General features: G+C 30.8%; 1 protein-coding gene across 1 annotated transcript in view; it reads left to right on the forward strand.

Annotated features, from left to right (window-relative positions):
• The first annotated feature begins 690 nt into the window (after window positions 1-690).
• cdm (importin-13-like protein cdm) overlaps window positions 691-13,841 on the forward strand; it is a 73,933-nt gene continuing 60,782 nt past the window's right edge. The window contains exon 1 of the mRNA XM_075379490.1: window positions 691-996. Coding sequence (XP_075235605.1) covers window positions 844-996 — 153 coding nt within the window. The 5' untranslated portion in view covers window positions 691-843. The remainder of the gene's footprint in view (window positions 997-13,841) is intronic.

Raw genomic sequence — 13,841 nt, forward strand, 5'->3', positions numbered from 1 at the left:
CAAAAATCAATTTTATCTTGTTTATAATTATTCCAACCATTAAATACTGTAATTGATTAACAAATATTATTTCGATTATCTTTATAACATTTTACATTAACATTTCTCAATAACGTTTTATCGACCGGTTCCCTAAAACTAAGAGAGCTTTAAAATTTTTAAATTTCTCGATCAGAGTTTTTCTGATAAAAATCGTAGTTATATCAATAAAAAAAACATTATACAAGGAGTTAGTATAATCATTTAAATTTGTAAGCGAAATCTAAACTGAGGGCTTGTATAATGTAGTCGTGACGTCTTTATAAAACCGCCTTCGTTTCTTTCAGATACATTGCAGTATACGTGCGGCCGATGATAACACGAAAGCGTTTTTCGCTTCCCCCTCAAAAAAAATTGTTATATACCTTACTTTATTCAGTAGGTAACGTCAGATTAATATGTGTTCTATTTACGGTTAACTTTCTTATCTCATCTTAAATTTACTTTTCATCGAAGTTATCTTTATATTTATATATATATGTATGGTAATTTTTTGTTTTGACCCGAAAATATAATTTTATTTTCTTATTATTATTTCTTTTAATGATGATATAGATATGATTAATGCTGAATTTTATACGTACAGAGATCTGCTTATTCAGATTTATCGTTGCCCAGCCTGATTTTTAACAGCTGTTGAGCTACTAAATATTTTGTTAGGTGGTGTGGTTTAGAGATTCGCAATGTTGTTGCGTGTTGCTGGTAAATTCAAATTTGCAGTATGAATAGTTGTGTGTATTACCGGTAATTAATCAATCTTTTTGATTATTTTTAGTATCCAGACTGGTTTTTAAACACTTAAACATGGAATATTCGATCGGAAATTTTGAACAAGCTGTATCGCAGTTTTATTACACTGATGCTGTACTGCAAGCACAAGCCCATCAGTGGCTAGTTACAGCTCAAACGTCTACAAATGCTTGGTCATTTGTGTGGGAGTTATTACAAAAAGAAAGAGTACGTATTATTTTATGATTATTAATTAACATTACCATATAATGTTTTAAATATATGTATTATTTTTTGATTTATCAGAACTCCATGAAATGTGAAGTATAACTGTGTGTAGACAACAATTACTAGAGTAATTCTGCCCTATGGATTGTCCAGTAAATGTAATCTACTTGTAATATAATTAGTAAGAAAAAGCTGCTGCTTTGAAAGTCAGTTAACTGCCCTAGGTGTAAATTACTATCACTTGTCTGTAACAAACATATCGTTGACTTATGCTGAAAGTTGGTTTCTCATTTTGGAATGAAATGCCTTTAAACATTTTTAAAAGTTCAAGAGCTTATACTAACATAATAAAATTTATTTTTCGTAGTTATGTTATTTCATGAAGTGTGTAGATATACTTTAAGCTATTAAAACTACACTTCTTGTGTCCCATTATGGTTCAAAAATTTGCTACATGCTACAATTACCAAATTTTGGCCATTCCCTTTTGCTTCACTTGATATGCATGCTTTGCAATTTAGAGACTGAAAAACAACAGTGCTCAAAACTTGATAAAACAGTAAAAAATTTAATTCAGAACTCATTTTTCGTTCCAAAAAATTTGTTATCATAGAAAACTATCGCGTGCAGTAACAATGTTAATCTGATATTCCTTAACTAATCTGTCAACCTTTACTATTTTTACCTAATTTTAAAAGTTTAAAAAATAAACCCCTATTAATTACTAAAAAATATTTTTTAGTTTTATTTTGTCTTTTAATTAGGATAAGCTGTAGTTATTGGGAATCTTAAAAAATTCCAGAGCGTAATTTGTGTATAAATAATCAAAAATGCCCTTTAATATTTTATAGAAATTAAAAAATAACCCCAAAATCAAGTTTGTTAATGAATATAATTAATAAAATTTTATTTTTTCATTAATTTTATCAATAAGAGTGTAATAACTACTCAGACCTTTCTATAATCATTGATTCATGTGCCAGTACATGAACAGTTGCGTAACATTGTTGATTGAAAGATTTATCCCTCCACTGTATGGCAAGTCAAGTATTGAATAAAAGCTGCTAATTGTTTAAATTGTACATATTATAAAACTTTTTCAGAAGTAAAGGAAGCCCAAGAATTTTTTTTTGTTGTTTATAAATAGTGTCAGGATCAATGTTTTTGAAAAGAAATAAATGACACTAGAACATAAACTATTGTGATATTGAACTGCTGTATTAAGTTATTATAAAAGAGAATGAGGCAGAAGAATATTGTTTCAAGCTCATGATATTGCTCAATATTTAGGCCATAAAAATCCATCCCAAGGAATATGAAATATTGTAGCTGTAGATTAAAGTGTATTTCCGGCTCGCTGAAGGACATCTGTTCACTTGACTCCCTTGAAATCATTTAATCTGCAACAATTTTTATTTCTAAACTGTGTTTATGTGCATTAGTCTTACAATTGAAAAAAAAGAAGCTGTTATGTTTATACGTTAGGTTATAAAAGTGTGTGTACTGATTTAGCAAAAAACAGTAATATTTAACCACTAAAAATGAAAGAGATGATTTGACTAGACTATTGATAATCTCTAGCCAAGCCCTCATTGAATTTGTACAACAGCTGGTTGTAGCCAGGTAGAATGTGGAACAGGCAAGACAAGTTTCTGAACAAGCTAGGTGGGACTCTGTGATAATGCTCCATTGTAAACCAATGTAGCACAAGATATGATAGTCTAAATGCAACAAAATAATCTGCTGCATTCATTGATAATCCATAAACTGAATAGCAATGAATATGATAGTGACACATTGTTATGTGTCAAATGACATGACAATTTTTTATTGCTCTACTGAGCAACATCTGCCCTACTGGACAGACATTGTCTAGTTACAAAATCCTGATATGGCCTGTAGAAGTGATAATTTATATAAAAAGATATCTTAAAAGCATAGCTTTTGAAATGTATAAGAAATACTTTAAATTATTTAGACCATATTTTTACGTATGAATGATTAGTAAAACAAGTTAGAAGGATTTATAACAATAGTTATGATGTAACGATAGACAAGTATTAGGCTGTACAAAAGATAGAATTGACAGAGTTGAATCTAGCAGTGATGTTAAGATTGTACAGAAACAAAATTAAAAAAATGTAATTTTTTCAGTGTAAAAATGGTTTTAGTTACCATATTTATAGAGGTCATCTGTGACAATAATACTATTGTTGTATTTTTGTTTAAATATACCTTAAATGTCGTTATTGCTGATAATTTTTGTCAGTGGTTTTTAAGTTTTGTATCTGAAACTCATTTACAAGATGTCAAAAAGTTAGGTTTTATCTATGTCTGCTCATTTTGTACGATAAATATTTTCTATGTTTAATCATTTCATAATGTTCAGATGTTTTTAGATTTCTTTTTTGTGTATTTAAAACAGCTTGGTCATAATTGTGTTGCTGTTTATGCAATTTTTTTCAATGAGGTGGTTAGGAGGTTGACATGAAAGTACTCTATAATAATGTTGTAGTCAGCAAATTAAACTTTTACATTATTTTAATCACGAATCATGAGGGATATTTTATTGTAAAGTTGAGAGTTAAAATGAACACAAAATAGATGAATGAAACTAGTCAGTTGAGTGCAATAGAGTTCATTTCCTGCTGATAGTAGCTGTTAGGCATATTATTTATTATTAGTAATTATTAATAAATAAATGATATTCAGTTATAAAATACAATAATTATTTTTGTATTGGATAATTTGTATTTACGATTCAGATTTTCATATGAAGATTTCGTATTCAGATTTTATATGTATGCCTATATACAGGCTGATTCTAAATAGTGTGGCAATCTCTTGGGAGACAATTATATAGGGTCATTTACAAGCAAATAAACTTATGTTTTCATCAGGTTAAAAACATACACATTTGCACAATCTTGTGTTGGTCCATGGTGGCTTTGCCACTACTAGTCTTAAAGACTAGTATCCCCATCATCAGGGGGCCATGCCTGATAGCCAGGCAAGTCTTAACAGTTTGGCAAGTCCAGCATGGGTCTCTATCACAAGTTCTCAAGCCTGATTGTAGGTGTCTAACAGGTTCCCAAACATAAGGTGGGTCCAAACATATGGTTCCCAAGCCTTAGTGTTTCATTGCTCATTGATTCAGTTGCTGTAATAATAGCAATTATTTCTACAGCAATAATAATAATAGCAATTTTTACAGTTGATAATAGCAATTACAGTTGCTTCTGACAAGCTGTTTTTTTGACTCATTCTTGTTGCTGATGAAGCTGGAATACAGAAATAATGTGTTGATCTGGAATCCAACAAATGTCCTGCCTGGCTGGTCAGTAGAGTGAACCTGCAGGTCCATTGGGATGCATGAAACTGACTTAAGACATCATTTTCTTAATTTGAAACTTAACATACTAATCCATCATTCTCCATCATAAATACAGGCAATTTATTGGCCTGGTTGTAAGGCTGCAATATTTACAAGAGAAATAGCTGTTCTTTGACTTTGGTCAACATTTGCTACAAAACAATTTATGTCATTGAATACTCTTCTAATGCAAACTTGCCTTTAATTCAGTGGCACAAAATGATGATTCTCTCTTGCTCCTGATACTGTGCAGCCATTTTTGAATCTTTCTTCTTGCTCAGTTTTTAGTGCTTCAGTTTCTTCTTTTGAAGTAAAAATGAATTGGATTACACTGATATTCTTTGTACAGTATTTAAATAAATCAGTTTGTGTCAAAATCTGGTCTTCAGTTGGTGTTTGAAGGCTTGCTCTTGTTACCAGGCACTTTAAAGTTCCTTCAACTCTATCACTTTGAGATTTTCCATACTTGTAGCAAAAAGTTTCATTCAGCTGAGGATTCCAAATTCATTTTGTTGGTGACAAAGATTGAGGAAATTTTTATACTGTGCTTCTAACCCAATCGCTGAAATAGTAAATGTGTGTGATTTTTTCAAGGCAACACTTTAGATCTTAACTTCACTAAAAAAGCATGTATAGCAATTGTGTCATGCTTCAGGCTGTCACTTACAACATAGTTGCTGATGCTGTTGATGTCTGTGTTGTTTCTGAAGTACACAACAAATGATGTAAAGTTGCTTGGCTGTTATCCCAGTGAAAACCTTGAGCTGCATCTTGGATAATGAATGAATAATTTTCTGCTAAGTCCATTTATATTATCAGTGGTATTGGCTTGAGGCTTTCCTTTATGAGCTTTAGGTGTTTACTTTGGTGTTTAGCAATATAATGATGTCAATTTTTGAAATCGGGTATTCAATAAAATCTTCAGTGGTCATCTGCTTATTTCTAATGTATGTCTATCAGTATGCACCCACTGTTTGAACTCAATAGTAGCTTTTGGATCACTGTCTTCAAAAGTGCTTTCTAAAAACTGTTGCGGAAATTCTTTTCCAGAGCAGATTTCACAGCAATGAAGCATGCAGTCTTTGGATTTCGAATCACACACAGTTTTAGCAATCAAAGTTTTGTAATTTTATTTGATTGGACTGCTTGCAAGCATTAGTTTTACATTTTGGTGTATAGTGCAATCATAGATTGAATGGGTTCCTGCAGCACCTACAGTGATGCACCAAGTCTCAGTTCACAGAATTTGGAAATCCAATTTTACACCCATGCTGAAGTCAATATGCAGCAAATATTTCTTTCAAATTATTCAGAAGTAAGAATTTTTGCATCAAAACTTTCTTTCCATCTATTCTAATTGATACATAATCCTTTTTATCTTGGCAAATTTGGCTAAATTCTTCAATTTGAAAAAAACATTACTACTCTTTCTTTTACGGCATCTGGAATCTTCTTGCCACATTTGTTTTTTGCCAGTGCTAAAAAACAAACAGCATTTTCTGCTTTTAAGTTTCTAGCTGCTTTTACCATCCTTTCTGAAACACCAAATTCTTCCATTACCTCTTTTGTCCAGCTGTGAGGTACTAATGTCAAAATGTGTAATTTTTCCTGCTGCCTTGACAATTGCGACTCCTCTTTCAATTCTTTAATCAGCTGCTTATAATCTAAGCATTCAGGACTCACCTTGCTTGTACTAGGTGTTTGAAAATCATTTGGGTCAAAGCCTCTAGCAGCAGCAATGTTATGGACAACTGCATCTGCAGTTTCACTTATTTTTTGTTTTGCATAACCTTTGGTATTCCTTGTTGATACCCTCTGAAATTTTAGAGGGGAGACCACAGTAGCAATTAGACTTGTATTGAGTGATTCTGCTGAATATTCTAACTCTGGTTTATTTTCTGACTGGGATGAAGTTGACTGAGGCTGTACTGCTTTCTTTGCTGCAAATTGTTTTCAACATGTTGGACTAATCTTCTGACTAGGTTTTACATTGTTCTTTGTCTCAGCTTTCAATTTATCTGCTGTTTCCACATTAACAACCCTCTTTCACAGAATAGTTCTTTACACCAAAAAGATTACAACAGGATTTCTGTAGAAATTCATACTTATCCAAAATTATTGCTTGTGATGAAAGCATATTTGGGCATTTTCAGCAAGACATAATTCACTTCTTTGGTTGAAGTATTTCTCATTGTTTTACTGAAAATTATTTGATTTGTTTGAAGCCTTGTTGAGGCGTATATGTTTTCAGATGACATGCAGAATTATCTGTAAAACCAATGCTACATGGCATTGAAAAATTACCTTCAATATCCATGAAACTACAATTCAATTTTAACTTCCAGTTGCCTTTGTTTTCAATATGTGATGTGTAAAAGTGCTGAATATTTCCACTTGAAACAACTGAATAAACATAGATGGTGAAAACTGTTGTGGGGAATTTTGGAACAGCACAGAAGAAACTTAAATGACCAGATAAACATTTCTAAAAAGTCAGGCAGCTTAAAAAATGTTTGTTTACAGAAAAGCACATTTAACTAGTAATGATAACAGGCATCATGTAAAAATATACACATTCAAAAGTCCCCTTCGGAATTATGGTCAAAGCATTTTTTGAACTTTATTTTATCTTTAAACTTGTCTGTCTCAAAAATGAAAGAAACTTTTTCTGGTAAAACAAAGTGAGCTCTTTTCAATGGTGTCAAGAAAAATCAAATTCAAGTCAGATCCCTTTTGAGATACGGCCTCTTGAAAATGAGCCAAAATTAACTAATACATTTTTTGGGAAGACTTTGAACTTAGATAACTCAGTTATTATTTGAGCAATCAAAATTCCATTTGCATTGCTTTATGACATGCTAACAGACTGCAAATATCTAAAGAATTAGCTTCAGAAAGTTATTCTTTCAGAAGATACAGGCTGATGAAACCCACCGGGTTGGTCTAGTGAGTGGTGAACGCGTCTTCCCAAATCAGCTGATTTGGTAGTCGAGAGTTCCAGCGTTCAAGTCGTAGTAAAGTCAGCTATTTTTACACGGATTTGAATATTCGATCGTGGATACCGGTGTTCTTTGGTAGTTGGGTTTCAATTAATCACACATCTCAGGAATGATCGAACTGAGACTGTACAAGACTACACTTCATTTAGACTCATACATATCATCCTCATTCATCCTCTGAAGTATTATCTGAACGGTAATTACCGGAGGCTAAACAGGAAAAAGAAAGAAAGAAAGATACAGGCTGATGAAGTTTAGGCCAAATTTGTTACAAGATTTATGAGCCACTTTTATAGCACATTATGATAAATCTTTTATAAATTGAGCTTTTATTCTGCAGTTAAACTATTATAACCAGAAGGTTGAATAGGATCACTCATTTTCAGCATGACAAGTCCCTTAGATCGTGAGATGATAAAATAAACTTGACAGTTGATTCATTTAAGTTGTAATGTCGAAAAAGTATCCTTCACAAAAATATCGATAGTGGCCCAACCATACTACTTATGGAGCTGTACTTCCTGTATGGGAAGACCCATATGTACATCCTGTAAAAATTTCATCAAAATTGGAGAGGGTTGAGTAGGTACCCTTAGGCCACTTGACATGGAATGACCCTATAGCCAAAAATAAGAAAAAAGTTCTTATAAACATAGGCAGAAAATGCTTTATTAGTGAGTTTCAGCTTGTGAAACATTTAGCCCTGCATTTTGCTCCCTCTGTGAAATTAAACCATTTTAAAACTCTTCAGGTACAAATCTAGAAGTAAATTTGGTGCTTCCTTATAGCTTTTATCTAAGAAATTAAATAAAAGTAGTCCCAACCTCTGTCTCGCGTAAATTTTAAGAAAAATGCGGTAAAACACGAAAAAGTTTTGTCAGAAAATGCTTTTTTTAGGTTTGGAAAAAAATAAACTTTGTTAATTTACTAGTAAAAAAATAAAAATCTCTACTTAACTTTGTAGATAATGTAATTCCAAGATAATTGATGTAAATAACATATATTAAAATTAAACACAAATTTGAGAAGTTCAACTTTAATTAGAAACAAAAACATGCTAACTGGATAGGAAAAGTGATGTGATTTTAAAGAGAACAATTTTCATTAATATTTGAACAACATAATGTAAATGAAAACAAATATATAACTTATCAATAACATAAAAAAATGATTAAAAAGTAGATTTAAAAAATAAAAATCACATACTTTTTGGTTTTTATCTAAAAATTATTAAATATCAAAAAAATTTCTAAATAAGATTTAAAAAAATTTAATTATTTGAAATAATTTTACTTGATAAAGCTGCAAACATTTCTTCAAAGCAGGTGCTCAATGTGCCCACTATTCTGTTCAATACATAGTTCAGCTCTGTGAATTCATGCTATTCGAGCACATTTAATAGCATCATTATTATTATTACTAACAGTAGCTCCAGCTCCTATTATTTTAATGTCTCAATTCTTCTTCTGTGTCTCATTCTTCTTGTGAGTGGAATAGGCTATCAACTTCATCCAACCCCAAAGGAAAAACAACTACTGTGAGATCGGGAGATTGAGCTGGTCTGTTCAGACCAATCCATTGTTTACTAAATGTGTTATTTAAATGAGTCATCACATCACGACAGTAGTGAGCAGGTGATTCATCATTGAAAAATCACGTCTGCAAGTGGAATATCTTCCAAGAGTTTCATCAAATTTATTTGCAAAAAATTCAAGTACTGCTCTTCATTGAGCCTTGGGAGTAAGAAAAAAGGTCCTATGAGATTATCACCAAGAAGACCACACCACACATTAAACAAAAATTTTCATGGGAAATGACTTGTAGCAGTCTCATGGGGATTTTCTTCTGTCCAAGTGTGAGTGTTTTGATAATTTACAATGCCATTTCTTTTAAAACAGAATTTATCAGTAATTAGAATATTATTTAAGAAATCGAGATGATGTTCAGATTTTCTAATTAACTGTCGATAGAATTTCATTCGTTTATTAAAATCAGTAATTCTTGTACACTTATATAGAACGGGTGTTCTATATAAGTAATTCATTTTTACTTATTTTACCATAAATTAACAAGTCCTCCAACTCTCCAAATGAAACTCTCAACAAATTTGTATCATCCTTTTGACTGACTGAACAAAAACGGCACAAAATCTGCTCAATTGAATAATCAAATGCTAGACACTAAACTTAATTATTGATCAGCGGTTATTACTGTTTCGTAATGCATAAGACATAATAAAAATACAAATTTTTAATTTGTTTTTGAAGGATATCTTTCAAATTTATCTTTATAATTTTTAGCATTTATATGTAAATTGTTCAGTTTAAAATCGTATCACTTTTCCAATCCGGTTTGCATGTTTTGTTTCTAATTAAAGTTGAACTTTTTAAATTTGTGTTTAATTTTAATAGATTTATTTATATCAAATTTCTCAGAATTAAATTCTCTACAACGTTAACTAGAAATTTTTATTTGTTTATTGGTAAATTAACAAAGTTTTATTCCAAACCTAATAAAGTGTACTTTCCAATGAAACTTTTTCATGTATCTTGTTTTTCTTAAGTGGAATAGAGATGTCTGGGACCACTTTTATTCAATTTCTTAGATCAAAAACCATAAGGAAGCAACAATTTACCCATCAATTTTTACCTGAAGAATTTTAGTATGGTTTAGTTTGACAAGAGGGAGCAGAAAGCAATGTTTTGTGAGCCGAAACTCGCTAACGAACCGTGTTCTGATATATGTTTATATGAATTTTTTTCTTATATTTGGCTCTAGAATCATCTCCTGAGAGATTGCCTGCAATTTAATTTGTAATATTACACAAAACACACACACACCACACACACACGCACACGCGCGCGCGTGTGTGTGTGTGTGAAACGAAACAAACAAAATAAAGAATAATATAGCTATAAAAATGGATATGGGATCTTATTAATTGATAATTTACAGGATATTTCTAAAATGGTAGGCTGACTATATTTTTTCAGATTCTACTTGTAAAACTAAACAAAAAATATCCTTAGGAAAATGGGAATTTCTCCTTCGTTCTCCCCCTGTCCACCATTTTGTTATTTTTTTATAAAAATTTATATCTCGAGTTTGGAGAGAGGAATCGCATTAATGTTTTGTAAGCGTCTTTATTATAAAGTTTTAAAATTAGCAACAGATCAGGACTTAAATACCTGTACAAATTACAAAATGACAGCCATTTTTATTTTTCAATCAGTTATATCTCCATAAATATAATTTTATCAAAATGTATGTTGTTGCTAAAATATTAAGTCTTTTATTTCGAACAAAATGACATTTTATTTTTTAATATCGGTTTACAAATAGCCGAATTATGGTAGAAAATTGATGTTGTAATTTTGTGTCTGTTTTCATGTCCTCCACTTTACGTTCAGTTAGTTACAGTTTTGAACACCATTCCTGTTGAAAGGAGCTTCATTTTTACATTGTTAACATGACCAGCAAGAATATTCACTGTGTAAAATTATTCAAAAGTGAAAATTTAATATCAATTGTTTTATTATGTAATGTTAAATTTTATTGTGAGAAAATTATTACTTAATTTGATACTAATTTACAATATTAAAATTAACAATAAATAAAAGCAATTAATATTTAATCGAACTGAACGTACAGAATTTGATGGATTCATTCTTATAAATATTATTTAAGTTGGTAATACATTGATAAAGAATTTTAATAAATCAGATAGTCATTACATTACTGTATTAACATACAGATAACATGTTGTAAGAAAATTTAAAATATTAACCTTTTAAATTTAAAAAAAAAATTTATTGATTGAGCAAATATTTGTTCTATAGATTTTAATGTATTATATTTTATTTTAATATGTAAATGTAAAAGACAACGAACAATTTTAAAGAAACATTACTAAAGATGGGCTTATGCCTGAAAGTGCTATAGCAAAGTGCTATAATGAGCAAAAAAAATTAAAGGTAAGAATGTTCTTTAATTTTGTACTTTGTGAAGTGGCTGAGAAAAACATATTATATTATATGATTAGCTGAAATTTACATACAGAGGAGATACTATAAAAAGCTTAATTTAAATAAATTTATCTATGTATAAATTTTTTTTTCTGTTAAGATTGTGTCGATGCACTTTTCCACAGTTCCTCATAAATCAAGCAATGAATATTTAACTAGATTTTACCAGACTAATAGTCATTACAATACACACATCCATTTGTTTGTATTTAATTCAAAATTTTTGCAGTTTGATTTAAATCCAATTATTATAAAATAAATATTAGTGTTACCATAAGTTATTCAATGCATTTTTTAGTGACTACTAAAAAAAAAACAAAGCAATGTAGCATGCGTTGAGTTTTTCAAACATTAGTATAAGTACTAGAGTTTACTGATAATGACCTTGAATGAATATGTTGCATGTTGGCATGATGTAATGAGAATGGGGGATTGACAGTTGAGCAGAGACTAAGTGCAGTATAAAGCAATGTGTGTACTATGGTTTTATGAAAGCTGATCTACTATTAATGTTCATAGATGCTTTTATTTAGAGTATGGTTGTGATCCTCCTAATAAAGACTCTTTTAAACGTTGGTATCAGCAGTTTAAGGATGCTGGAAGTTTAGTGTACAAAAAAGGTGCTGGCAGACGTCCTGTCTCTGAGGAAGTTGTGGATTGAGTAAGACTGATTTTTCTGAGAAATCCAGCCAAATCAACTCATGGAAGTTTAGGACTGAGAATACTGCATTCGACAGTTTTGAAGGTTCTACACAAGCACCTTAAACTCCACGCATCCAAAATTCAGTTGATACATGTGATTGAAGATGACAAATTATGCTGTTACAACTTTGCCATGGACGACATTCCAAGTGAATGAAAATAATGTGTTTTTGGGGAAAGTAATCTTCTGTGCTGAATCTACCTTCCATATTTCTGGTCATGTTAACAATCATAATTATCAGATTTGGAGTAGCAAAAACCCTTAAACCGTTCGACAGACACAACATGATAACCCAAAAATTAACATTTGATGTGCGTTTACTCTTTATGAAGTGATGAACCATTCTTCTTCATAATGGTTACTGCTTTTTTATCAAGATGTGTTGTAGGAGTATGCAGTACTAAGTGGTACTGCATACTCCTGCAATGTTTAATAAGTAAACATTGGCAACCCAATGTTTGCTTTCTGCAAGATGGCGCACCACCAGTTACATATTAGTAATCTTACGTTACTTACATGAGCAATTTCCTCAATGTTGGATCGACCATGATGAACCAATTCCCTGGCCACCTCAATCCCTCGATGTTATCCCACGCAATTTAATTCTTTGGGGGTTTGTTTATAGGGTGTATACAACAAACATTGTCAACATCAGTAAATTAAAAAAAGGAAGAAGAATCAAAGGTGTAATTAATAGAATAACTTCAGATATTCTTTATAATGTGTAGCGTGTTATTAAATATCATTAGACAATTTACATGCCACAAAAAGTGAAAAATGAAGAAGTTCACAAGAAAAAGTTCCAAAAGATGTGGAACTTATTTGAAGTTAATAAGTGTTGTAAACAAAACTGTTTGAAATGCTCTGTTCAACAGTAAAACTTACATTAAGTACATTGCTTTGTTATTTTTTTTATTAACAGCTAAAAATTAGCTGAATAATTTATGATCACTTGTAATTTATTGAATTGCATAAAAACGTGTGATAAGACTTTAAAATTATTAACTAATTATTAACTCACAAATAAATTGGTGAAAGTTTTTTCAATTACCTCTCAAAGATAGATGTTGGCTCCTTTGTGGAATCTCTATTAATACATGTTAATGGTAGCCATCTTAATAAATTAGGAAATCAATTAAATAAGAATTCTAGTATTCAAATAATGTGTTAATTTATGTTAAGTTTGCACATTTAATGTTTTTCATTATATTTAGTTTATCAGTTTTATATTGTTCTCGTGTTTTGATCTGATTTTTACGTTCCGTGTGTCAAATTTGCACATTCTGGTTAATCTACATCATATTTCTATGAGGTGATTTATAAAATTTAACTTTTTATTGTTTGTAATGTCTGCGAATCTAATCTGTTTGATGTAGCACTTTGCAGTCACTGTAGTTGATTTGTGTACTGTGTGGCCTTCCTGCATCAGGTCGTTCAGAAAGTTTTTGCCCTGTTACAGAGGTGCCATAAGTACAACCAAATGACTATCAAGTTTGATACTCTAGATGGCATGTTGCAAAGTTTCAGATGCATTTGTTTAGTTGCTCATTTGTGGCAATCAAGTAAAGAAAACAAGTTTTGATATTTTCTAAAGAGTGGATAAAATTGAAATTCAAGATTTTATGAAGTACTTCTTTCTAAAAGGTTTAACTATGACAGATATTCAGAAAGATTTAGCTTCTTCTTTAAAATATTCTTTCCCTTTGTGTTTGATGGTAAAAGAGTGTGGTGCTGAATTTTAACTT

Source organism: Lycorma delicatula, chromosome 12 (genome assembly GCF_047948215.1).
Source record: "Lycorma delicatula isolate Av1 chromosome 12, ASM4794821v1, whole genome shotgun sequence".
Classification (NCBI taxonomy): domain Eukaryota; kingdom Metazoa; phylum Arthropoda; class Insecta; order Hemiptera; family Fulgoridae; genus Lycorma; species Lycorma delicatula.